Consider the following 27,684-nt stretch of genomic DNA (forward strand, 5'->3'; position numbering starts at 1 on the left):
ATTGGCATTTTGGTTTAATGAGTTGTTACCTTTTATAAAGGCAGTACCTGCAGTGGTGATGAGAATACTCATCAGTAAATAAAGGGAGGCTTTGCATCAGCGTGCCCGAGGTGCTGCCGGCGCCGCAGCACATGGGGGTGCTGGACCATGGGAGATCTGTGCCAGTGCAGGCATCGAGGGTGGCACCTCTGGGCACAGGCCCCTCCCTGGGCTCCTTCCTGGTGACAGGCTGTGGGTGCCCAGCAGGGTCTCCCCAGGATCCCTGTGGTCCAGGGCTGCCTCCTGCCCGCTGGGAACCTGCTGCTGGGACATTGGGCTGCTCCTCATGTGGCCACAGATGTCTGTCATCAGGTCCTTAGTGCCTCAGTGACTTTGTTCTGGGATGGAGGGTGGAATTTCCACCTCCCAGAGACACAAAGCTGAGCATGTAGCTCTCCCTCCCCCAGCCCTGTGCGGCCGCGCCGGCTGCGCGTGCGCCGGTGCCAAACCTGCCCTTCACTGCTCTTGGCTTGTTCTGCAGGTTCCAGAGGAGAAGAGGTCTCGGAGGAGGACCCCCAGATCGATATTGCCACAGTGCAGGACATGCTCAGCAGCCACCATTACAAGTCCTTCAAAGTCAGCATGATCCATCGGCTGCGGTTCACCACGGACGTGCAGTTAGGTAACTCCATCCCTGCGGAATGCCGGGGACAACGGAGCAGCTCAGGCCTTTGGCCATCTCTGACAGCTGCCTGTCCACCTCAGGCTGTTTTAAAGCAGTCACTATCACCTTGGTCCATTTTCTTGTGGAGCATTTGAGAGTGTTTCTAGCATTTCAGTGGTTAAAAAAATTCCTTTCAGTTGAAAATTCTTCAGTATTTTTATTACCCCCAATCAGTTGCACATGTTGCCTCTGAACGAAGGCCATTATTTAATGACCTCATATCTTTTTTTCAATCTAGGCTTCCTAATGGAAAGCTTCTTGCCAACTGTTTTATTATTTTTAAATGAGGCTTTGCAAAATTAAGAATTATTGGGTTTTTCCTTTTCTGAGACTGAAAGATTTTAACAACCAAGTGGAATCTGAGGTGGAACAAAATAAAACGAGCATTCTCTAAGGTTTTATATTGTCCCTATTGGCTTGCTGAATGCTTTTGAAAACCCGAAGGCCAAGGGCTGACAGAATCCTGAATTATAAAAGCCCCATTACTGTTTTAAAATGATTGAATGGCTTTTTATCTTTGTGTTTAAATTGTGAAAATTTGATTAATGATGCATTGGTAGGTGACCTGTGACATTCCTGCAAATACCTTCCATAAAGAAATGATTCAGCAGTAAAATATTAAGTGCCATAATGTTTACAAAATACATTTATTCTGTAGAGTTCAGCAGAATTGTTAAATTTAAACTATACCAATTCCTGTATTATTGTCAGTACAGTCCCTTCATTCTTCCATCCTGAAGCACATGGAAGAGTACATGTCTGTAAAATTCCCCCAGAAGAGGCTTTTTTGGTTTATTTTGAGCTGTCTAGTTAAGGCAGGATTTATCTGCTGGTGCTGGAGCAGGGCAGTGCTGGGCATGTTCGCTGCATTCGAGCAAACTCTCGGGGTGTGATAGTTTGCTTCCAGTGAAGTTTGACTCACTGTATCTGGGAAGTGTCAGAAATGAGAGCTTGAAAAGGTCATGACAGATCACTAAAGATAAATGGTTAAGGGAGAAGAGCTGTTAAATGAAACAAATGGCTTAACTTGTGCAGCAGTGGAGGAGCTGACCCTGCCCAGTGCTGTAAGGACCATAAAATTTCCCTTTTATAACAATCTGTGAACTTGTATGGGTTTGATGGCAGTGCACTGACAATGGGGGTTTTATAATCTAATTACTTTTCAAAAATCAAAGAAAACCCCAGTGGGTGTTCAAAGCTTGGACAAATGTAGAGAACCAAAACCTTTCAATAAATTTGAAGTGAGTGTATGTTGCTGAGGTTTTTCCTGAATTTTTTAAAGGTATTAAAAGAGAAACCCTGGTAAAAAAAGCACCAGGGGGCTGTTTGGGTTTGGGCTGCTGCTGAGTGTTACATGTTACCTATGAGTGACAGACTGCTCCTTCCACCCTGAATGGAAAAAATGGGGGCTATTTTTTTGGTTTTGCTCAGAGTAACTGTTCTGGGAGCTGTTCTCTGGCAGTTTGATGATGGCCAGTTGCACAGACTTTTCTCTGTAGCATTTTTGTGCCATCAGCCATAGCAAAGTGACAATGTTTCTTCAGGACCCTGAGAATCCCAAGTCATTCCTTTGCTCCTTGTTGGCTGTGCAAGAGCAGATCGGCCAAGGGACCGTGGGTGCACTGGAAACACCCGTGTGGATTTGGGGCAAGTGCTCCAAATAACCCCATGGAAGGTTGATTACATGTGACAGAACCCAGAAATGGTGGAGAAGACCCTCAGTGTAGCCCCTCACCCCTCCCTACACTGTGTATAGTAAAAACCAGTCTGTGGATGACCATGGGAGCAATGCCCAGCCCTCGAGTGAGAGTTTTATTGCAGTTTAAGGTCTGGGGTTTGTGTTTCAGCCCATATCACAGGGCAGTGCACACACAGCAGCACTCTCAGCAGTTTTACAAAGGCTCTATCATGTTATGGAGGAATAAGACACATTTGCTTGTGTATCACATTAGCAGAACTAACAGGAGCATATTGTCTGGGAAAACGGTTGCTGGCAAGTATTTCAGAAAAGGGGGGGCTCTTGCAGACCCCAACAAAGGAAGCAAGAACAGAACAGTGTTACTGAACACATTGATGACATTTCTTTTGATAAAATGAATGAATTAAAAAAATAGTAGGAGCAGCATTTTTACTTGGGTTTTGAGTATGACTGATTTGTGCTGTGAGACAGAGGCTGCAGAAGCCTCAGACACAATGCTGTTTTGATTTTAGGTTTCAACACATCCAGATTGTGAGAACAATAACAAAAAAAAGACAACATTCTTTGTCAATGTGCTCTCTGGATGTGGGTGAGCTTGAGCCAGCGATGTCGAGATACAGAAATAATGGATGAAGTATACAGCGACAATTTGCAGATAAAAATAATAGAAGTTAGAGTGTATTTTACATGATAAAAAAAAGATGAAAGAGGAAGAAGTCTGTTCCATCTGAGATGGTTACAAAATGGTGAAGTAGCCTCTGCTGAAAAGATTGATGCAATGGGGAGTGACCTTGGCTTGGAGCAGGAGCTGGTGATGTATGTATGAGCATCTCGCTGCTAAATGGACCCAGATTTGTAGCACTAATATACATGGAAGCCCAGAACCAAACTCAGGATGGCAATAAATCAACAGCCACTTTGGGTGTCATTTCTGGTTTATATTCCACTATTGTTCTATCACTTTAATTCATGTCACTATCATCTGTTCATCTGGAACAGTTTTATATAATTTTCCAGTGGAGCTACCTGACAAATCCTATCAAATTAACAAGGTGCATTAACAGTATTGACTGACTGTGAATTCTGAAGTTGCAGGACCAAACAGTGAAATTTTTTTGAGGATATTTTCAGGGGTGATGCTCTCAGAGGAAGGGATGGGAAACAGTCCTAACACACAAAGAATTTGCACCTTTTTTTTTAGAACTTCCCTTGACTTTTTTTCAGTGAGAAAATAAGACTTTGTACCATCAACTTCCATATTTTCCTTAAACTACAGCAAATGCCATTTGGAATAATTAACCATTACAGTAAAATACCAATGCTGTTTTTAAATAATCTGTCCAAAATTAAATCACAAACCAAAATGGGCTCCAGATACAGCCTCAGCCTGCTCAAATTAGTGAGTTCCAGCAGTCTGGGTGTTAATTGGGCTCTTGATACAATACTTAATTGAAATGTGAACTCTCTGATGTGACGTATGTTTAATGACAAAGCACATTCCTGGATTAATGGGGTGTTACTGTAACCCACTGCAGTCCCAGGGTGAGTGAGGATGACCTGGTGTTGGGACAGGGGCTGCAGTGAGACCCCCACAGGTACCTGCCCCACACTGTCCTGTGCTTTGGCTTTGGAGTTGCACAGAATACAAACCAGCTGTGGTTTGTAAGTTCAGCCATGACCAGGCCTTAGGAAATACCCAGTTAATTTTGGAGAGCTTGGGAGCGTTGTGTGTGCATTACATCCTACTTTTATTTTGTCACATCTCTCAGAAGTTTCTTCATCAGCTTCTTTAGGTTTCTTGTGCTTCAAACAAGCCAAATGGGATGTCTTTGAAAGTGTCAGAGCCAGAACCCTCAGGAAGGAGAAGATTCTCTGCTGGTTTTCCAGAGATGAAAGAGTTAAATGATATTTAAATGCTTTTTTCCTGTTTTGCTTCCTTTTGTTGATGTCTCATGAGCTTCACCTGTAGCTCAGGACTGAAGACACCTCCTTGTTTTTAATGCTCTGCACACCTTGTAAAGAGCTCCCTGCCAAGTTTGTTCAGGTGTGTCAGCAGCTCCTGGACTGGTTCCAGCAGGACACTCCTTGCCCTCTGCCTGCCCTGGCAGTACTGGTGTGGCCCCACCTGGAGTTCTGGGGGAGTTTTGGTCACCACAATATAAAAAAGACTCTAAGCTCTTAAAGAGCATCCAAAGGAGGACCACGAGGATGGTGAAGGGTCTGGAGGAGAAGCCTTTTGAGGAGCAGCTGAGGTCACTTGGTTTGTTCAGCCTGGAGGTCAGGCCTTGTTGGGATCTTCAGCATCCTCACGAGGGGCAGCAGAGGGGCAGGTACATCACGACCTCTTGTGACCAGTGACAGGACCTGAGGAAAGGGCTGGAGCTGAGATGGGGAGGGTTAGGTTGGATGTCAGGAAAAGGGTTTTCACCCACAGAGAGGGGGAGCATTAGAACAGGCTCCCCAGGGCAGTGGTCAGAGCCCCAAGCCTATGTGAGTTCAAGAGGTGTTTGGATAATGCTTTCATGCACATGGTGTGATTCCTGGGGTGTCCTGCATAGAGCCAGGAGTTGGACTCAGTGATTGTGAGGGGTCCCTTCCAGCTCAGCATATTCTGTGATTCTGTTCCATGACTCTGGTGTCTGCTGTGCAGCAGATGGAGCAGGGCCCATGGTGATAGTGTCTATTACACAGAGCAGTGGTGACTGAAAAACCAGCATATCTCCTATAAATCTCACAGCTCATGTAGCTGCTGCTTCCAGAAGAGCTCTGTATGCGTTGAGAAGAATTTTTTCTGTGCTATTTCTTTCTTTTGGTATTCTTATGCAGGAGAATAAAATGCAGATTATCAATGCAGTTTGATAACCATTTGTTTCTGGTTTCAAAAGCTCCCGTGCTTTCAGAAAGCCCAGAAGGGCAATATACCTTCAGCCCATTTAAGATTTATAAAGTGTGTCAAACGGCTGATATGAAATCGGTTAAACAGATCACTGTTGTGGTTCTCTATTCTTTCTCATCTCAGGTATTTCTGGAGACAAGGTAGAGATAGACCCTGTTACTAATCAGAAGGCCAGCACTAAGTTTTGGATTAAGCAGAAACCCATTTCAATCGATTCTGAACTCCTCTGTGCCTGTGACCTTGCGGAAGAAAAAAGCCCAAGTGAGTAGTCCTTTTTATTTATGTTCCCTCTCCTCTCCCTCCCTGGATGTGCTCGATGTCCAAAGAATTATTGCTACCATGTCCTTTTCTTTCTATAGGTGTATTTTATTCATTACAGGATGTTTTTAATCTGACTCAATTCTGTTATAGAGAACACAGCATAAACAGACACACATTTTACAAGTGTCCTTTGGTGCTGCTCTCAGCTAATGGCATCATTCAGTGTTTCTTGCCCACTGTCATACCAAGGGAACACTGGCTCTGCCCAGCTGTCTGCAGCCCCGCAGCACATCAGGAAAATACATGTTTCAATATAATTGCAATTTTTTTGAATTTTTTTTTACACCTAGACTAGTACAACTGAGGATCTTGGATATACAGTAAGTGTCAGCTCAGTGTGACTTTAGCTCAGCCATGGCTGTAGGGTCACTGGGATTGGAGGTGCTGCTCTGAGTGTTCCATTCTGCAGTGGTGGCTGTGCTGGGCTCTGAGGGCAGGCTGGATGTCCCAGCTCACAGTCGTCACCCAGAGGTCAGAAGTGGCTGTTTAGAGTGTGGCTTCAAAAGCCAAGGGCTTCTGGTTGTTGCATCAATGGAGTAATGAGAGTCTCTATCTGGAAAATTTGTTTTAAAAAGCACAAGATGGGCCCTGGGGGACTCGGGCAATGTCTCCCAGTGGGGCCAAAATGGAACTGTCTACGATCAAAAAGCAACTGTAGTTCAAAAGCTCAGATGGATTTTATTGCACTTGTGCCTCTGCAGAGTAGGGATGCTGGTATTAAGTACTTATCTGCAAGGTGACAGAGAGGGAGAATTATGTGATACATATTTACAGAGGTAATGATCTGTTGAATTCTCTTGGAAGAGTAAATTTATGGCTGCCACAGATTTTATCAGCAATTATTGAACTATATCCTTCTCTCCTTCATTACCCCTCCCTACCTCCATGTTCTTGGTCTAGTCATTGTCTTCCTTTTCTGTCTCTCCATCAAGATTTCTTGGTCCTTGGGGAGGCACAACCCCAAGGAGAAGCTTCCCCAATGACCAGGTGGTCTGAAACACGTGAGGGTTGTGTACAGTGCAAGGGGCAGTTTGCCCTGGTAAATCCTGTCACACCTCTGGGTTGGAGCCACATTTCATTGCAAATGCAAACACTTGAGGAGATAAAATTGTGCCCAAAAAATGAGACTGTATTTGAAGAGCTGACCTTGAAACCCGAGGTTTCCACTTCTATCAACCAGCCTGAGGCACCCAGGGGTCCCTGGAGACCTCGGACCACGTCCTGCTGGGATGGGGCTCTCTGGCCCCAGAGGCAGCACCTGCTGCTGTGGGAAATGATGTCTGTACCCAAATCTTGCCAACCCAGGTATTTCAGCCCCCAAATAGAGTCCAGGTGCAGAAGGGCTGTACCTGCACGTGGGGACCATTGAGTGAAGAATCATGGTGGCTTTGGAGAGGACACTGACAGGTTGCAACAAAGGCAACTGTTATGGTCCTGAGGGGTTTATTTGCACGCTTCACGTGATCATCTTAAACTTCTCCTACTAAATAATGGTTCAACAGAGTTCCAAAAGGAAAAAATACTTCCTTCTGAAACTGCTGACCTTTTCCCAACTCACTAAAGATGTTCCAAAAGTCGTTATTTTAGGCCAGCAGAAGAGACTTTTAGTGTGACATCTCAGAATGATGCATTTTGTGGAACTGAGCAGCAGATCAGTATCTCTTGAATTTTAAATGGAAAAAAGTTATTTTAGTAGCATAAAGGAATGAAACTCACTGTATTTCACAAGTTTTGTCTGTGATTTTTATCAGCACGGTGATGTATGTTTGTAGCAGAGTTTACATCAAAAATTATTCCCAGATCTTCCTTGAATGAATTATTGCAAAGAGAGGCTGAGTACAGATAAGGTCTTTGAGTTCTGCAATATATTTTGTTTTCATATTTTTATCTTTTGTAACACAAACATGCTCCATCTCCTCTTTCAGAAGTGCTCTGCACACACACTGGTGCTTGTCCTGTTACACTGGGTGAAACACAGGGTCTGGGTTTGGAGCTGCCTTCCCTCCCCAGGCATCGTGGTAGGGTGAGAACCCAGCTGAGCCCTGCTTGGAAAGGTGAAGGGTTTGCAGGAGCTGCCAAATGTGACTGTACTTTTTAGTAAGGACAGGGGGTGTTGGGAGTCAAGGCTGAGTGCTGGGACCAGTGTCTTGGTGGAGAGCCTTGTGTGCATGTTCTTTGGTTTTCTCTGAACAGGTTCATGCAGTGAAGTTTTAGTGGCACTTGCACATGTGTGAAAGGACTCAACAGCTTCAGAGCTGATGTGGTGTGAATATTTATGGATGGCTTGGAGCCGTTCTGGACAGGCTGAGCTTTCCTGTGCCACAAGTTGTGGAACTCAGAACTGCCTTCAGTGAGGACAGAAAACGAAAACAGAAAGCTCTGACATCTCACTTGCTGTTAGTGGGGGGAATATAGGCAGGAATGGCTGATGATTTTTGTTTGCCCTTGTAGTAGCCCTGGGTCAGAATTTGAATTTTTATTTGTAAATTAAATCTGACTCCCTTCATTTAGACCAAGGGAAAAGGTAATGGCCCTGCTGGCTCACCCCAGTGCCATCAGAACCTGAGAACACTGGGCATGAATGGCTTCTTTAAATCAGGTTCAGCCTGATTATCACGAGAGATTCTGAATGTTTTGAATCTTGAAAGGAAGCATCCTATCATGGAGAAATAAGATTTAAGCCTTAATAAAGTAGTTGTCATTTTTATAGCTGAAAAGAGCTTTGTATCTCAATTAAGTGTACATAATATAAAGTCTTAAGGAAGCAACATAATAAGTTTAATACAATTATATCCCTTTGCAATAGTGTAATTTAAAGGAAATCTGATTCTGGTAATGTCTCTTACATTACTTGGACAAGAGAGAAACTTCAGTGTCACTGCCCACTGCCTCGGTGCTCTGTGTCCGAGCGTGGCCGTGAGGGATGTGCCATGTCCGGGGCTGCCTGGGGAGGGACCAGGAGCTCGGGGCAGCCCTGTGGTGCCACCGGGGCCGGTCAGCCGGGCACTCACCGTGGGCTTCTCCCATTCGTCTGTGTCCTACACGAGCTGCAGAAATTGGATTTGTTTGATAATTTACTTGAGACACTGAAGCAAGGTTCTCTGTGACCCTTTATCTGCCTTTTTTTTTTTTGTTTTCATAAAGCAGAGACATCTCAGTTACTAGGTCAAAATACCCTCAATATGAAGGTAAGTCTAAACAAAGGTGTTCTGTAGGTCACGGAGTACATGGGTAACTTCGGTTTGTAATTTAATTGCCCGCTTTGCACCCTGCAGCTGAAGATTTCCTTTAAATTCTGATTCCATTGTTGCACTGGGGCTTAACAGAGTGTTAACCTGGTAATAGGCACAGGGCCTCCCCATTATATGTCTCGCTATCGAGCGGTTCTGCATGACTAGTTAAAAAAGATGGCAAGAAGATTAATGAAAGCCGTGAGTACAGAAGGGGGGCAGGTACCTCGGCAAGACTTGCAGCGAGGAGATATTAGAGCTGAACCAGAGCTTGGCTTTTTCTTTATCCCGTGACCTTTGAACCTGCCTTACTGTCGAGAGCTGCCAGCCGAGCCGACGTTTTGATTGATGTTGCTACACGAGTCAGTCTTTCCCATTGAATTCCACATCTGCACGAAAATAGCTTTTCCAGCAGTATTCACCCTGGCTGTAAGTGATAGCCAGAGCGATGCCTGAACCCCCTTTCTGTAGTTTTCATTTAAAGCTAAAGGTATTTGATGTTTTAATTCAGTGTCCAGTTCCTCCTGATTATGCACGTTGGGTAATACTGACTTAATGAATTCGTTGTTGGGTTGTGGAAGGACTGAAAATACACAGAAAGCACTGGGAAGGCATCGGGTTCCTGCTGCTCTGGGAGCTCAAATAGAGACGTTGCAGGTTTGCTCAGAGCCTGCAGTGGGGCCAGAGCAGAGGCAGCTATTACCTGTGTGCTCTGCAAATGGTGCACAAAATGTCCTGTGCTGGTTCCTGAGATCCCTGCTCCCGCTGTGGATAATGCAGAGCATCTGTGAAGTAACAGAATAAAATTCCTTCTTGGTAGGAGACTAATAACCAGTTCTGATCAAAAGGTAAAAAACAGGTTCAGCAGAGAAAATGTTCCCAAACTTCAGGCTCGAAGTGAAAGGGCTGTGCCAGTGTGGAACAGAAGGGATGAGCCCACGGGCACGTGGCCGTGCTGTGCAGGCAGGGGCTGCCTCGGGGGGAGCAGCGGGGCACAGATGGCTGTGGTTGTGCTGCCATCCCCGTGTGCTGTGGGGGGGGCCCTGTGTGCCATGGGGGGCCCTGTGTGCCGTAGGGGGTCCCTGTGCCATGGGGGGCTCCATGGGGGGCTCTGTGTGCCGTGGGGCCTCAGGAGCCTGCGTGGCCTGGGCAGCTCTTGGTGGGACGTGTCCCACAGAGCAGGGCCTGGCAGTGGGGTGTCCCGGTGTCCCTGTCCAGGGGTGGGCAGTGGTTTGGGGGCAGTGGGGTGTCCCGGTGTCCCTGTCCAGGGGTGGGCAGTGGTTTGGGGGCAGTAGGGTGTCCCGGTGTCCCTGTACAGGGACAGGCAGTGGTTTGGGGGCAGTGGGGTGTCCCAGTGTCCCTGTACAGGGATGAGCAGTGGTTTGGGGGCAGTGGGGTGTCCCAGTGTCCCTGTACAGGGACAGGCAGTGGTTTGGGGGCAGTGGGGTGTCCCAGTGTCCCTGTACAGGGATGAGCAGTGGTTTGGGGGCAGTGGGGTGTCCCAGTGTCCCTGTACAGGGACAGGCAGTGGTTTGGGGGCAGTGGGGTGTCCCAGTGTCCCTGTACAGGGATGAGCAGTGGTTTGGGGGCAGTGGGGTGTCCCAGTGTCCCTGTGCAGGGACAGGCAGTGGTTTGGGGGCAGTGGGGGGTCCCGGTGTCCCTGTGCAGGGACAGGCAGTGGTATGGGGGCAGTGGGGGGTCCCGGTGTCCCTGTGCAGGGACGGGCAGTGGTTTGGGGACAGCGTCACTGGAGCAGCTCCTGCCACAGCCAGGGCTGTGCTGATTAACTGCGTCCCCCTTGAACAGCTTCTCCATAAAAGTTCTCCTGAGCGCAATCAGGAGCGTGCATTGCCTCATCCTTTTAACAAATCTGTTTTGTAGCCCTATTAAAAGGGGTCTTCATCTATCCTGTCAAAGCTATTCTGCTGGGGTTTTTTAGTTTAATTACACTATCCAATTAAAACTCCTCGCTGCATTTTGATTCGCCTCTCCTCGGGCCTGAGTGGATGTGACATTTACAAGGCTCGCCTCTCAGGCAGACAATGCGTGATTGATGAGCTGCAGACGCAGTCGAGGAGCCGATTGCCATGTGGAAACACTGCTTAGTGCATTTTGATTTATTTATCATCTTTTTTCCCAAACAAGGTTGCTGGGGAAGAGGTTTTGGGCAACCCCGAATTCCACCTCAATTTTCAGCATTTTTGCAAAAATTTTTATTAGTATTCTGCCTTTGATAATAATTTGAAGAAGAAACAAAAGGCTTTGAGGAAAAAAAATCCAGATGTGTGAATAGTTACCACAATTTGACACAAAAGTGGGCGTGTGCAGCACTTCAGTTGCAGCTCTGCTTTCAGGACATCTGGACACAAAGCACCCTCTAATAGCAATGCTGTGTAACAAGCCTACAGTGGAACATAAAGACCTGAGTTGGAGGAAAAGAGATCATGGAGTATGCTGCTCCCTGAGAGAACGGGGCAAGCCCACAGGACTACAGCTGTTATTTTTTTCCTTAACATTCATACCATTTGTTCCTACTAAAGTACTGCCTGGTTTGAGGAGATCCATTCCAGGCTCATGGTGAGCAGCCTGAACCCATCGGTAGCTCCACTGGTATCAGCAGGGTCAGGATTTCATCCAGAACTGGTTGCCATCACTGCCTCTAAATTTTGTACCTCTGGGATAAATATCACTTGCATAAAATGGACTTAACCCCCCTTTTACATCCAGGCCAATGTCCCTGGTCAGTCTGTGTCCCTAACCAAGCTCGGTACATTGCTGGTGTGTTTAATTTTTCTTATTCCTTGCCTTTTTGCTGGTGTATTTCTAATTCTTTTTCATCCTTTCTGGGCCTGTGAGAAGAGATTTCAGGGTCTGATCCTGTGTTGCTGAAGTGGTGAGAATCAGTGATGTCAAATGATGTCCATAAGTGCTTTGTTCTTCAGAGAGGTCCTTCTCCAGCTATATATTCCACTAATAACTCTTAATTGTTGACTTCTGCCTTATGGCCCTGTAATGACAAAGCAATCATCAAGGTATATTGAAAAATTAACATAAATTTGCATTTCCCAGTGTTTGTTTTCTGTTTTGTCCAATTCATGAATATTCTTTTCATCCTCCATCTAATTAGTGATTTAATTCTGTGCATACTGTTTAAAGAGTGGCTTTGGCAAAGAGATGGTTTTGCTATGGGCTGAATTGTGGGGTGGGAGGGGAAGAAGAAAAACTCTTTCCAGTCTTGTCAGATTCGGTTAAAAAATTGTCTTTTCTTGTGCAAATTCACATCCTTCCAATGCTTTCCAGGCATTCTGTATTTCCAGACACACTGTTTTCCAGTATTGTTTAGACTGATAAAAAGAGTTTATTACTTAGATTAAAAAGTGATAATTTTTTCACCTTATCAGGTGCAGAGCAGTGGCCTGCCAAGAGTTTGGATGTTTTCCCAGGATTGCAGGAATTAGCACAGGATTTACTGCTGCCTGTAGAACACACTTTGGTCAGTAATTCTGGAGCTGGAATTCTGCAGGATTGCTCACTGCTGCGTGTGAGCACAGGGACAGGGGGCAGCTGGGCCCTGAAGCACAGGGCAGAGGCTGCACCAGGGCTTTCACCAGCCTTTGGGAGGGGGAGGAGAAAGGCACTGCAGAGCCTCTGCCTTCCCTTGCTGGCAGTGCAGTGGTGCTAAAAATCAGGAGACATGGCAAACAGCTGACTGTAAGACGTGGTGCTGAAGGAGTAAATGAGCTCTCCTCGGTGAGTTCCCAGTGAATTAGCATCCTGCCCTTCCGCCATCGGCTGTGGGCTCCTCTCCAGGAGTAACCACACAGGAACCCATTAGTGCTGGGCCTGGAGAAGATTTATCAGCGTTCCGAGCGGAGGCCAAAGGGCACTGTTGGGAGGACATTGCTCTCCTGCTGTGGCAGCAGGGTCAGTCCTGGCTGGGCAGCAGCAGGGCTAGAGAGGAGCACGAGACCCCTGGGCTGTGCCGAGCTCGCTGTGGGTTGGGCCTGCACAAAAGCTGTTGGTAACAGATGAGTTTCTGTCATTCATTTGCTTTCCACAACTGTTTTATCAGATAAACATAGTTGGGAATAACATGGATTTCCTGTTGTGCAGCTAATTAATCCTGGTTGCAGGACACTGAGGTTCCCCCAAACACCAAACCACTGTGGCTGTGGAACTGGTGATGATGGAGCTACTGGTGCAGAGTCTGTATGTGGTTTGAGTCTCCCATCATGTGCAGTAAGAGCCACTTGAGCTGCTGCTGTTTGTTACCAGTTCCTTTTATATGGAAACATCAAACCATGGAAGCTCCTATTGATCTTGGAATTGTCAGGGGTGGTGCTCTATTGGAAAGAGGTACATCACATATTTAAGCACTCTTGGAAATGGAAATCAATCTCACAATTCATAAATTCTATCTGGCTAGAAGAGTAGCAGAGCAAAGTGCCAGTTAGGATTTCAGTGCACTCATATTTCACGCCATAAATAGTGTGATGTGGACTCAGAACCCATAAACATGATGCCATAATGGGGCTTTCTAAGGAAAAGTCTTCTTGGCTTCTTTCCACTGCATCACGAGTGACGGGCAGGATGGGGCTGTGTGTCCTGCACAGCTGGTCCTGCACAGCCACGGATTCAGCAGCAGTGTTGTGTCCCCTGCAGCTCCCAGGGCCCCTGCAGAGTGTGAGTCCAGGCTTGGCCAGTGCCAGGCCAGAAAGGCAGGGCCAGAGCAGCCCCTGTGCCAGTGGGACTGGGAGCTGCCCTTGCAGTGCTGCCTGGCGAGCTGTGCCAGAGGGGTCCCACACAGCACGGGGTGGGCACTGGGCTCCCAGGGAGCAGAGCAGGCTCTGTCTCCCACTGCCTGGCACTTTGGGATTGGTATGGGCATCTGTTGCTCTATTGCCATTGGCAGAGCTGACTCCTCACATCCGAAAATCAGTGCTGGGGGAAGCTCTGGGTTGTGCTGCTGGTCAGCTGGGCTGGTGCTTCTGCCAGAAAGGAGGAGCAGCTCCCTGGTGTGAAGGAAAGCTGGGGGTCCTGCGTGGGGTTTCTCATCAGCACAGCAGAGGCTGTGATCTGCTTGATTTCCACAGGACCATTTCAGGCTGTGGCTCTGTGCCCCTCCCCTCTGCAGTGACACCAGATCATCCTGCCCTGCCCTGCTGTGGGCAGTGCTGTGCCATCCCATCCCATGCCATCCCATGCCGTGCCATCCCATGCTGTGCCACCCCACACACCCAACCATCTTCCACCATGGCAGCAGTGAACACCTGAACAGGTTTAGTCTTGATCCACAGCAGGAACCACCCAATGAACTTTCAAACCCAAAATACAGCAGTGTACTGGGATCCTCCCGACCCTGTTCTGTGCCACTCTCGTTTTCAGTAATCAGTGTCCATAACTGGAATGTTCAGTGTCCAAGGAAAATGGTGGGAGCTGGTGGGCGTGGTGCTGTGTCCCATCCCCAGGAGTGGTGCAGGAGCACTTTTGGAATCATTAAGATGCTGCATTCCAGGCAGAGCTGCATTCATTAACATGTTGATGAGCTCCCAGCTTGGATTTCTGCATTTTTAGTACCACTAGGGTATCATTTGTCAAATGATTTAAAGGGTGGGGTTTTTTCTTATTATTATTAGCCAATTTTTCAATATAGAATTTATATTCCAGATTAGTGCGTCATAATGGTGTTTAATTAACACTCCACAATAAAATACTTGCGTCTCAAATTTCCTGGCCACCAATCTGAGCATATATCAGTCACTTTTTGGAAATCTGGAGAATTAGATAATGTAAATAAGATTTCCAATTAGCTTTCCTGCAGGAAAGACCTGGATTTACAGTAACATGGCTGTTGCTTTATGGATTGCTAACTCTGACTGTCGAACTGAATAAATTAGGAGAAAACTGTTGGAAAAGTATCATGTATAGAATATGCTTAGTTTTCATTTTGAAGCCATCAGCATTCACACAAGTGAAGGATGTTTTGCCTTCCCACACGTTCCATATTTTACCTCTGTGTTGCAGTTGTCCCTCCTGGCACTGTACATCAGTCCTGGGCTGTTCTCCCAGGGCAGCCGGGGAGTGGCCGGGCCGGTGGCACCCTGTGTCCACTCCACCCTGGGACCCTCCTTGTGGGACTGGCCCCGAGCAATGGAGCTGCCAGCAAATTACAGCCACAGTTTAGTTGACTTCCTGCTGCAGGAGGGGCAGTCCTGGCAGAGTGTGCTGGGCAGGTCCCTTGGTGCTGTGGGTCCTTGGTGCTGTGGGTCCCTTGGTGCTGTGGGTCCTTGGTGCTGTGCAGTGGGGCCATTCCCCTTCACCATCAGCAGCCAGGTGGGTTCGGGGCATGTTTTGGGGTTTTTGGGTGATGATTCTGGGATTAATTGCCCTTTTCCAACCCAACACTCCCCTGTGCGTGGTGATTCTCCGGTGAGCGCCGGTGTGGGCCGAGCAGAGCTAACCAGCCATTTGATGGATTTTTGCATTTCCTGCAGTGGGGATGTGATGGGAAAAGGAACTTTATTGACTGGAGTTCAGCTGCTCCTGTAAGCCACCACTTGCCTTAAATTGAAATGACATGAGAAGCCTGTCAGCATTTCATTGCTTCCTTCTGTCGTGCTGATGGTACGCGGAGATCACCATCTGTGGTTTTCTTCTGTCAGGCACACGAGCTCTGCTCAAACTTTACAGGAATATTCTGAACAGTTTTTTCTTATCTTCGCAGGTCATGCAATATTTAAACTTACATATCTAAGCAATCATGACTACAAACACCTTTACTTTGAATCAGATGCTGCTACTGTCAATGAAATTGTACTGAAGGTGAGTATTAAATTTTAACGTGACCCAAAATCCTGGTGTTTTACCACTTGTTAGACATGAGAGTGAGAATTCAGGAGGCTCTGGAAACACAGGAGGCCTGAGGACCACTGAGGTGTGTTTAACCTGCCAGACTGGCTGCTCCCTGCCTGTTGTTTTATTCATCCTTCAAACAGTTGCTGCCTGTCTGTGTGTAGCATTTCCTTTTGTGCTTGTTTCTAGTTAATAGAGACACCGATTTTCTGTGGAATTTTATAGGAAACTACCAAATTTTATTGTGTCCAGGTAGTTCCCACCCCTGGACACGAGGTGCTCAGCATCCCCATGCCATGCAGAGGTGTGGGGGCTGTGTGGGGCTGGGTGCTCCTGCCCCTCACCCAGGTGTTCCCACAGAGCACCCAGGGGCTCTTCCTCACCCGACCCTTCCCCTGGGGCTCTGTACAGACACGTGCTCCCTTGCTTTGGGAAAAAAATTATTGTTACACTCTTGGAAGAGCAAATGGAATTTTCCACAAGTTCATCTTTCGTAGCAAGTCAAAATTCAAAAGCAGTAATTCTGGCAAACCATCTGTTATGTTTGCTTTTATTGGCTGTGTGGAGTTTGGAGGGTTGTTAAATAACTGACGTGCGATAAAATAACTTTTATTCATAACACAGAAGGTGAACGTGTGTGAGGGGTTTTCTGTTTTGTGAGCTGTTAGGCCAATTCTTTTGTTCCCACTTTATCTTAAATCAGCTATTGTAATCCAGAACACTTAGAATCATGGCATCACAAAATCACTAAGGTTGGAAAAGACCTCCAAGATCATCAAGTCCAACCTTTCACTGATACCCCCATGCCCGCTAACCACACCATGGAGTGCTTGTTTTTTGAACACTTCCAGGGATGGTGACTCCACATATCTGAGACTGGTCATAAAAGAAGGCTAAAAAAAAGGTTTACTGTGAATAATATGAATATTCAAGAGAGAAATAGTATTGAACAGTACTTTTTTCTTAAGTTGCCATTCCTTTACCTAGAATATTCTCTGGTTTCATGCACAAGTCATTGGTTTGTTTTCAATTCCATCAGCATTAGAAGATGCAGAAAAATCAGACTTTTCAAATTAGGTTTTTTACATGATCAAGTGAGAAAAATGGAGGCTTTATTGACCATGAAAATTCCCTATATTTTTATGCCTTAAGCTGTAATATGCAATGAAAGTGAAACACTCTACAGTGCATAAAATTGTGCAAGTTTTAAGCCACAGCATATTAACCAGCTAATGGCAGACCAAAGGGCATTTTTATCTTTTTGATTCTTGCATTAACCTTCCATTAAAATTATCTGTGAGATTATCACAAAGCACTGGAGATAATAAATTTAGGGAGTAGCAGGCTTGTTAAATATCATTTAAAAATGCTTTCATCAAGTAAAATGTGCCAAAACACAGAAAAACTCTGAGATTAGCTGAGTATGCAAACATCATAATGGAAGAATTATTTTTATTGAGGCTGATAAAGTCCTTTATTGAAGCCCATTACTGGATTATCCCAGTGCTGGGGCTCTGCTCGCCGCCTTCACCAGATTTGGGTGACCAGGTGGGCCAAGGGACGAGGGACGGGCGGGTGTGCTGGGCTCTTCTGGCACTCCAGGCTCTCTCTGTCATCATTGTCCTGGTGGCCACTGGGACCAGTTACCCCAAGGCCCTGTTGGGTGTGTGGTGTGGGGCTCCCTGCCCATCCCAGGCCATCCTGCTCAACCACTGAGGACATTAAACATCACCTCCTGTCTTGCAGGTTAACTATATTCTAGAGTCACGAGCAAGCACAGCCAGAGCAGATTATTTTGCTCAGAAACAAAGAAAACTGAGCAGGAGAACAAGCTTTAGCTTCCAGAAGGAGAAGAAGTCGGGACAGCAGTGAGGCCGAGCCTCGGGCAGAGCCTGTGCCGCGTTCGGAGCCGCTCCCGCCCGGACTGGGGGAGCCAGGACTGTGGAGCTCCTGCTGCCCCAGGGCAGGAGAGCTGGGAAGGAATCTGAACTATCCCGTCTCACGGCTGGAAGATTATCCCTCCTCGGTGATGGGAAGTCTCCCCTGTGACAGAAATAAAGAGCCATATCAGCCGGAAAGAAGACTGTTACGCTTCAGGTTCCTTTGATTAGAAATAAGAGAATGACGTAGACTGGCATCATTTAATTACTGTATTATGTACAATCACAAGAAGAGATGTGATTACATATTATTTCACAGCCTGGTTAAAATAAATTATATACATCTGTAATCCACCCACGTACACGCAGGTATTGCTTGTGACATGATCAAATTTCTAAAAACAAAATGTAGGACAAATGTATCCATTTTTACTATTAATAAACAGATGTAATCTTTTTCAAGGTCCATATGATGCACAGTTCTTTTGGGGGGAGGCTGCAGTCCCAGATGGTTTCACTTCTGTTGCTGAAGTGCAGGAGGCATCCGTGAGCCAGGAACAGCAGCCGTGGCAGGGGAGCTCTTAGTGAGGGATGCTGAGACAGTCGAGTCTGTTGTGGTTTGTTTTGTTCAAAAATATTTTTATTTAACTGTGCTTTTCAGCTTTGCATACGCTTTATTGGAAGTTCCTTGCTGTAGTTGGAAATCCACAGCAGCGTCTTGGTGCTGGAGAGGAGCATCCTCCTGCCCAGGACCCACAGCTGCTGCTGCCCCAGGTCTGGCCCTTCCTCTGAGGCACCTTGCACCTGGGACTGAGAAATGCCTTCACCTTTTCTTAATATTATTCTTTAAAAATAAAAATTAATACCTACTTTGTACTGGGATTTGTAACTATGTTGGCTTTGTCCATCCTTAATACATCAGGGAACATGGGAATGGGATTGCTGAGACCCAGAGCCACGTTTTTGGTTGAATTCACCAGAGGTGTCTTTCATCCATCTCTCCAGGTCGCTGGAGCTCTGCACACACATCCCTGTATCATGGAACTGCCCTGGTTCCACACGGCATTGAACCCCACGGGGCTGGGGCCAGCTGAGCACGGCAGTCCCACGGCACAGCCTGACCTCTGCCAGCTCCCACCCTGCTTTGTACAGAGAAAACGTCCTGAGCCCTGAGCCTTAACACGTTGTGCAGGAACAACCCCGAGGCAGAGGGAGGGGCTGTGTCTCACCCCGAGGCAGAGGGAGGGGCTGTGTCTCACCTGTTGTGGGTTCAGCCCTCCCGGTGCCCACACCACTGAGGCCAGGCCTCGCTGTACAGTCTTCCATGGTATCTGCAAAATGAGAAACGCTATTTTATAGTATGTTATTAATTTTTTAAATATTTTCTATGTGCAAATGCGGCACAGATGCAATGGGGGAAACCCCTTTGATGTAAATGACTCCTTTAACCGACTGTGAACTATTTAACATTAAAGTTGCTCTGTGAATGTTCTTTGGCCACCCAGTTTCAATTCTTTTTAACTGAGCTGAAAAATTGCCTATTTGATATCAGGAACTGCAGCAGTCTCTTGTTTCCATGGCCATAGTGCTGCTGTCAGCCCCTCACGTGTATTTATCATCAGCAGGGATTCAGCATGTGTAGGTTTGCTCTCAGTAAAGCCTAAAAATTCAAATAATACAATCTCTGCTGTCTGTGGTGACGTTTGTGGCACAGTCCCTTGCCCAGATCATGTGTGTTCACACCCTCTCATCAGTCACCTGCCACTGGCTGTTCCCAGTGTGGGTGTTCTGGGAGCCAGGGCAGGGATGGGTGGATGGACGGACGGACAGGCAGATGCTGCTGCTGGAGGCTGCTCTAAGGGCTGAGTGAGGAGCAGGGAACAGTGGAGCCCAGAATGAGTTTATTTGCTCCAAAAGAGCCATTGACAGTTAAAAAGCAAATTTGCTTTCAAAGATCAGATCCAATTGGATACATGGCATGCAGGAAACCTTTCTTAAATCCTGGAAAGATCCGGCATTCCAAGAGCTGAGCAGCCCCCCTGCAGAACAGACATTTCTGCTCCTCAGTGTTTCTGAAGGAGTTAAATTGGAGCTCATGGCTGCAATCTGTGCACAGCTGAGCACGGACCCATCACGGGCTGGTCTTTCCCCGGTAGTCGTAGATGTAATTGAGTCAGATGGGCATTCAACTGGGTCAGCAAGGCAAGCTGTTCCTCCATCCCTGCTCCTGGGCTCTGGCAGAGGAGGGTGGATGCAGCTCATGCACTGAGGATGACTCTGGCCTGCCGTGCACTGGGAGCTGGTGGAGGCAGCAGAGGTTTTCTGAATTTTCTCTGGCTCCGGCTGTTGGAGGAGTCCTGTCTGCAGGGACAATCCCCCTCCTTCTCCTTGGCTTCATCAGAGCATTGGGGACCACAAGAGTGGCCTTTGAGCAGGAAACACACAGGGCACCCAGGCATGTGCTGGCACCCAAGGCCAGAGCACTGGGTGCTCTCCCTGGCCCCACAGGGGTTTGCCATGGGCTCCCACAGGAGCAATTCAAGCCAGAGGCTCCTTTGGGTTTGGGTTGGCAGGAGTCTGGTGCATCCCGGCAGTTTTGCAGCTGCCCCTCAGACAGGGCTGGGACCCGGCGCTGGGACAAGCAGGCAAAACCCATCACAGAGCCCTGGGTGCAGCCCTGAGATTAATGGGGGGAGTTATTTATGGAGACATGTTTGTAATGGGCCCATGAATTCATGGAAATGCGCTGCCGTGGTGGCGGGTGGTGCTGGGTGCTGCTGCTGCAGCTGAAATTAATGCCCCTTAAATCACATCCCAGCACAGCCACCCTGGTGTGACACCACGACAAGGACAGTGACGAGGACAGGGATGTGTGGGCACAGTGGGCACACGGCCAGCTGGGCCAGGTGCCCTGTGCCCTGTGCCCTGTGCCCTGTGCCCCACGCCCTGGCCGGGTGCTGCTCCCCAGCATTGCTGCCGTGCCCATGGAAGGTCCCAGGGCCACCATGGGCAGCTGGGGCATGGGGAGGGCTGACCCTGGGCACAGCCCTGCTCTGCTGCACGAAGGGTTAAGCACTGTCATGTTTTATTCTCCCCACACACCTCTGCTTAAATGCAAAAAGAGAAAAAAAAATCTCAACAGGGTGTTGTTCACTCTAAAAACCCTAAGCATGATTTGTGAACTCTCACAGCCTGGGTAATCTCATCAGAGTAATGGGATTATATTTCAAATCACCATGGCCTGTTCATTACACATTTAAACTCCTTTGACAGAGGAAAAGTTAAATAAAATGTGTGCGTCAGCCCTGGTTGACTTTCCCAGTTCTCTTTCTTGATTAGACAAACAGATGCTGAGCTCCAAAATGAAAAAATAATGTGCTCATTTATTCATTTTTCTGACAAGTCACAATAGATTTTTAACTACAAATGAGCCCCCTCCCCAAGTGGGAGCGTGGGGGCCGCATGTGCCATAATGGGCTGCGAGCCGGCGCGGGGCTGGAGTGGGGCACAAGTGGTCATTTCCGTGCTGTGAGAGTGGGGACTCAGCCACAATTCCCCCAATGCCAGCACTGCTGCCACTGCCGGGGGAACTTCTCCAAGGAGCTGATGAACAGCACTGGCATTCCTGCCATGAGTGCAGCCACCACCTGCAGCACCGCGGCCCTGCCCCAGCCAGCCCCACCAGAGGCACCCACGGAGGTTCCTGGCACCTCCTGCTTGGCTCTGCTCGCCCAGGCTGCGAGGTACACAAGTGGCAGCTCTGGGGCTGCCGGGACTGCCATGGCCATGGGGATGGCAGTGGTGTGGCCATGGGGATGGCCATGGTGTAGCCATGGGGATGGCCGTGGTACAGCCATGCCAAGCACCGGCAGCTGCAGGCACATACCTGGTCAGTGCCGCTGCCTCGCTCGATGTCATTGCTCCCAAACCGACCTGGCCACGAGCACCAGGCATGTGACGGGGACCTGGCAGAGCTCAGCACAAGAGTGGTGCATCTGGATGCCCCCAAGTCCTGCCTGGGCCTTCACCAGGGCAGTTCAGCCCCTTCCCAGGAGCTGCAAAGGAAGGAGGAGCACGTGGGCTGCCAGAGACGTCGGGGCTGAGCGGGCTGGGCTGTGCTCCTGCTGGAGAGGAGGGTCTCACTGGGGAGTGCCAGGGCTCTGTTAGGGAGCTGGAATGCCAGATAATTAGAAATACACCAGCAAACCCCATTATTGTCAGGAGGCTGCAACTGCGTACAGTAATGAAGCAATTATTAATGAGCAACTGCAAGGCTGTCATTAATTTCAGCTTTTCAGGATCACAGACTAAGGCAAGCTAAACGTTACAGCAGAGCCGGGCTGGGCTGAGCAGGGCTGGCCCCCACCCCAGGTGGGACATTCCCAGCCCCGTGCCCTCCCCACCTCACGCACTGGGAGTTCCTTCAATACGGTGCCAGCACCACCCCTGTGGGCAACCCCGGCCACGGCAGCGCTGGGGATGGGGACAGGCTGGGGACAGTGCGGGGGTGCCGTCCCGTCCTGCCGCGGCACAGGCGGGGCCGGTGGCTCCGGGTGCGCTCGGGCCGGTGCAGCGGGATCTGCTCCCGCACCAGGCGCAGCCCCGCGCCGCAATCTGTCACGGCGGCTGGGGCTCGCCGGCTCTGCAATATGTACCTCATGTCTGGGCTGTCATCGGACATAATTCCTCCCTGCTGGCATATTGCTGATTTGTGCATAAGTGATGCGTGCAATCCACCTGAGCCGGGAGTCAGGGGTGCCTCGATCCGGGGCTGTCAGGGCAGAGTGTTTTAGTGCCTCCTGCGATTAGCTGGAATTGACAGGCCCTGAGAGCCGGGAATTGCACAACAGGGGAATTAACAGCCAGGGCTGGAGTGGAGTGTGGCACTCGTTTAATCTGCAATTTATCAGTTTGCGTGGCTCCTTGTCGCAGGCGGAAGATTACACTCCAAAAAAGACGGCGCCTTTTTTTTTAATTCCACCTGACAAGGAGAAGGCAGAGCAGTGCTCAGCTGCTCCCGCGGGGTCGCTGGCCCGCAGGAAGGGCACCCCGGAGTGGGACATGGTGGGGACGGTGCCCATGGGCTGGGCCCCCCCACAGGTGAGCAGAGCCCTTATGGGGCAGGGGCAGGTGCCCCTGCCCAAGGTCCCAACCCCAGTCCCGGCGGTGGCTCCATGGGCCACTCAGGGACACCCACGACCACTGCACCCTTCACTGCCTCAGACACTGGACTTGGCTCCAGAGGGGTCTGTGGAGCTGCAGCCCCCGTCCCGCTGCTCCCAGGGCTGGTGGGGCACAGGAGGCACCTCTCGGGGCACGCAGAGCAGTGGCAGTGCCTCCCCCGGCCCCACCACACCGTGCCTGCTCCAATTTTGATAATATCATTAGAGGCTGATAATGGTTTCCAGGAACTCTGCAGCCTCTCTGCGAGGTGACAGCCTGTAAAGGCAGCGTGACAGATAATGTATTCTGCAAGGGTACAATACTGTGACTCCGAGCACATTAAACTCCTTTAATGTGGGTGACATACACCTTCCTCCTCACATACATTATCATCCCGAGGGCACACGCAGCACGCAGCCACACGGAGCCAGAGCCCCCCTGCCCACCGACCTCCCCCTGCCTCACACCACGGTGCTCCTGGAGCCAGAGCTGCTGCTGCTGCTGGTACCAGTGCTCCACAGCCCCCCTGTGCCAGCCTTGCTCCCCCTTCCCCACTGCGAGGATGTTAAACCACAGGACATGGATGCTCCTGCCACGTGTGGATGATCTCCTTGGCCTTCCTTGGTGTCCTACTCTGATACCGAAAACCTTTATCCAACCTCACGCTATCAAAGATTATTTATAATGAATTAAATACGTTTTTAGCAGCTTCTTTCCACACTTACTGCCACACTTCCACTGCCACTTCAACTTAATTAGGGAGGGTTTGCTAAAGAGATGGGAATAAATGCATCCATAGAAATATATCTATGTATAAATGAAGAAAGCCGCCACCGCAGGTCAGACCAGTCCTTTCAATTTATTGCCCTGGTACATTCAGTTGTAAATAGCTTTGCCTTGCTGGTTTCTAAGTGCAAGGCTAATGTTGGAGTGCTTAAATTAATAGTGACGCACACCTTTCATTATTGCTATTAAATTAGGTGCTGGGCTTTGATGGAATCACTTGTTCCTGAACTAAAAGCCTCGTGGATGTGGGTGTGTGTATCCATTTGGTTTTACAGCAAGTTTAGGTCTTAATGTCAAGGCAGGTAGAGCTGAGCTGGTTCCTCCTCAGCACACTCCAATTAGCAGGAGGGCACCTCCCGCACCCCGGCCCTGCTCCCCCGGGAGCTGGCACAGGCTCACAGCAGGCACGGGAGGCTCGTGGCCGAGGGGACTGGGCAGGAGGACACCCCACAGCCAGCAGTGGGTTTGGGCTGCATTTCAGGGACAGGACCCCTCAAGGGAGGGGCAGCAAGGACCCCTGGCATCGTACCTGGCTCGGTGGTATGAGCCCAAAGGGCTCGGTGGGTCCATGCTGTCATCTCTCGTGGGCACCAGCCCCACGTCACATGGCATCCACCTTCCCACACGCAGAGCATCTGGCACACTGAAACATAAAATACACCCCCAAAGTCCCTGCAGACACGAGGTGTTGTGACATCAGTCCGAGCTGTGACTGACACACCCCTGTGACACTCGGCACAGCCCGCAGAGCCTCACACTTGGGGGTCCCACTGCTCCGTGCTGACCGGGGGCTGTGGGTGCCCCGGGACCACCAACCCTGCCACCCTCATGACCCCATTTTCGTGACCACTGCTGGGATTTTTGCTGGTGGCATTGTGACCCTCCTGCTCTGAGCACTGCTGGGGGCTCTGATGCTGTGCTGGGGGCTCTGAGCTGGGCAGGGGGATCTGATGCTGTGCTGGGGGCTCTGAGCTGGGCAGGGGGATCTGAGCTGGGCAGGGGGATCTGATGCTGTGCTGGGGGCTCTGAGCTGGGCAAGGAGCTCTGAGCTGGGCAGGGGGCTCTGAGCTGGGCAGGGGGCTCTGATGCTGTGCTGGGGGTTCTGAGCTGTGCTGGGGGCTCTGAGCTGGGCAGGGGGATCTGATGCTGTGCTGGGGGCTCTGAGCTGGGCAAGGAGCTCTGAGCTGGGCAGGGGGTTCTGATGCTGTGTAGGGGGCTCTGATGCTGTGTAGGGGGCTCTGAGCCGCCTTTGTTCCTCCTCGCCGTTCCCACTCTTACGGTGCCACCTTGAGGCCGCGGATCGCAGCCCTCCCTCCGGCGCGGCACGGGCTGCGCGACCACCGCCATGCCCTGTCCCTGTCCCTGTCCCTGTCCCTATGCCCGCTCCTGTCCGGAGGGCCAGTGGCCACCTCAGCCCCCAGAGCACATCACCCATCCAGGACACGGGGCTGTCTGAGATGCGGGATCTGGTCAAGTTACAGGATTTTATCCCAGAGAAACAGCTCAGGACACTCCTTTGAGGTCAAGTTTCTTATTTCTAGAGAAAGAAGTCCCCAAACTCCCCGTGCTGGCCCAGGCAGTGGCTGTGGGACCCACTGGTGGAATTTTCTTCCCTGTGCCACACGGCTGCCAAGGACCAGCCACCGCAGCCCTGCCCGCAGTCGTTGAGGGGCCAAGACCCAGGCAGGGCTGCCAGACAGGGATGCACAGCATCATCCATCCATCCATGGGCTCTCCAAGCAGCTGGCATCGACAACCAGGTCACCATCTAGCCTGAGGGACCAACATCCCTGTGTCCAGAGCTGGGGCAGAGACATCTGTTCACTGCAGCTTCCCCACAGACAACAGAAAAGGGATGGAATGCAGCTGACCCTCTTGGTTGACCCTCCCAGCCACACTGGGGACACAGATGTGGAGCTGGTGACCGTGACAGGTCACACTGGTGCTCTGTGTCCCTCTGGCATGGGCAATGCTGGACATACAAACTCCCCTTCTCTTGCTCTTTGGCATTACAGAGACAATAAATTCGTAATCAGTCCCAACCCCTCCTTGGTGTCCTCTGCAGCAACACTCCAATAATTAATTATAAACTACAAATACTGATCAGCTTCCATGTCCTCTGCCGGCGCTGACAATCATTAACCAGAATATCAAATTTATAACGTTGGGATGTGGAACCTGGTGAGATGAACTGCTCTGCTTTTTAATCAGCTTTATGAGATGATAGAAAGCATTGATCGACAAAGACAAGACACAGCCCGTGTTCCTGTGTCTGTAGCTGTGCAACCTTATTAATTTAGATTTACAAAGGGTTGGTTGATCTGGAGGGGACACAGCCAGGGGAGCTGCCTTGAGTCGGACGGACCTGAGCAGAAGCCCACGTGGGTGGCAGCTGGAGGGGGTTTCTGGGCAGGAGGCTTGCCACCAGCCTGGCTCACCTGGCTCTGGGCAGGGGTCCCCAAAGCCTGGCCACAGTGGCACAGGGCCCCAAACTGTGCCTAAGCCCCATGCAGGGTGACAGCAGCGGGACCCCACGAGTTTGTCCCGGTCTGACGAGCACTTGTGCCGGTCCCAGCGACCTGGCACTGGGCAGCGTGTGCCTGCCTGCACGTAGGGGCCCTGCCCGAGCCCTCCCTCCTCCCCCCGAAATGCATCTGCGACTGGGGCATCGCCTGCCCACCCAGTAGGGCCCAGTGGCGGCCGGACAGCTGGTAACCATATTGGTGTGTCTTGCGCTGTCATATCGCATTTGCACGGCTGCTCCCGCTCCGCATCCGGGGAGGCTGGGGCACGTTTTCAGGTCAGAGGCTGCATCCAACACAGGAGAAAAATTCCCATTTCTCCACCCGGACTTTAACTGTGAAGTGGCCTGGATTCAGCCCCTCCGCCCCAGCAGCAGCTCTGCATCGAGGCCACCCCAGCACTCGGCCATTCCCTGGCACGTCCAGCCCGTGCCAGCCCCGCCGGCCGCGCTCACCCCTCTGGCCACAGCCATGCCCGGGCAGCAGCTGAGGAGCTGGAACGGCTGCCAGGGACAGCAAGTGGGGCTGCAACCAGTGCCAGGAGCATGGTTGGATGGGAATTTGGGCTTGTCAAAAAATTTGGTTTCATTCCTTTAATTTAGAAGTTTAACTAATAAAAGTAACTGAGAAGCTGTGGTACGCTTCGGCTTCTGTTCGGCGTTTGATTTAATAGCACATGACGTTTTGATTAAAAAATTAGCTCTATATAATATCAATAGAGCTCACATTAAAAGGATTAAGAATTGGCTGACTGACAGGTCTCAAAAAGTGGTTGTCAATGGGGAATCATCATCGGATGATGATGTTCAACATGTTCATCCGCAATCTGGAAGTAAATATCAAATCAGTGCCGATAAGATTTGGGATGACAAGGATTAGTGGGAAGGTGGGAATGCTGACAAGGGCTGACGAGGGCTGTGTTGGTGCCCCACACAAGTTACCTCGGCACACTACTGCCACCAAGCCCTGTGATCACTGGTGCCACTGCAAAGGGTCATGGGTGAGCCTTGACCCCTCATGAGGCACAAACACATCACAGCCAACACCTCCCCAAATAGCTGGAGCCCCCAGCAGCCCCAGCCCCAGCAGCTCTGGCAGTCCCAGCAGCCCCAGCCGCCACCTCAGCTGCAGGTTGGGGTGCTGCATTTCTTAGGGGGATGTAGGTCTGTGTCTGACCTGCGTGGTGCCAGTGCCTGCTCCCAGCACGGACAGGGCACAGGGGCTGTTCCTCCTCTGCTGCCCTCAGCAGCCATGGAATTTTGAACAGCAAATCCCTGTTAGTGCAGGGAGTGTGCCTAACCCACCCCAATTCCCAACTGTGAGCGCTTTCAATTAGCAGCCACAGGCACTCAGCCCCTGGACATTACTGACACGTTCATTACTGACACGGCCCCGCCTCGGTGACAAGCTGGATGACAAACCTGTCTGAGGGACACGCGAGGTTTCCACTGTGGCACAGCTCCTGCATTAGCCCTGGAGAGGGACAGGGAGGGGAGGGGTTCTCAGGTGCCTGTATGGGAGCAGAGATGTGCCCACACTGCTGGGCATGTGGACCCCACACAGACCCAGGGGGACAGCAGAGCCCCCGCATCCACATTCCCAGCAAGGGCAGTTGGGTCCTGTGACGGTGCC

At 49.9% G+C, this 27,684-nt stretch overlaps 1 protein-coding gene across 3 annotated transcripts in view; it reads left to right on the top strand.

The window, feature by feature from the left end:
- The window catches only part of MAPKAP1 (MAPK associated protein 1), an 89,819-nt gene extending 70,738 nt beyond the window's left edge, over positions 1–19,081 (top strand). For all 3 annotated transcript variants that reach the window (XM_051807548.1, XM_051807549.1, XM_051807550.1), the window contains 4 exons: positions 521–661; positions 5,422–5,559; positions 15,574–15,671; positions 17,448–19,081. In XM_051807548.1, coding sequence (XP_051663508.1) covers positions 521–661; positions 5,422–5,559; positions 15,574–15,671; positions 17,448–17,573 — 503 coding nt within the window. In that variant the 3' untranslated portion in view covers positions 17,574–19,081. The remainder of the gene's footprint in view (positions 1–520; positions 662–5,421; positions 5,560–15,573; positions 15,672–17,447) is intronic.
- The last annotated feature ends 8,603 nt before the right edge of the window (positions 19,082–27,684 follow it).

This window comes from Manacus candei, unplaced genomic scaffold (genome assembly GCF_025592945.1).
Source record: "Manacus candei isolate 608988 ecotype Guabito, Panama unplaced genomic scaffold, ASM2559294v1 h1tg000071l, whole genome shotgun sequence".
In the NCBI taxonomy this organism is placed as follows: domain Eukaryota; kingdom Metazoa; phylum Chordata; class Aves; order Passeriformes; family Pipridae; genus Manacus; species Manacus candei.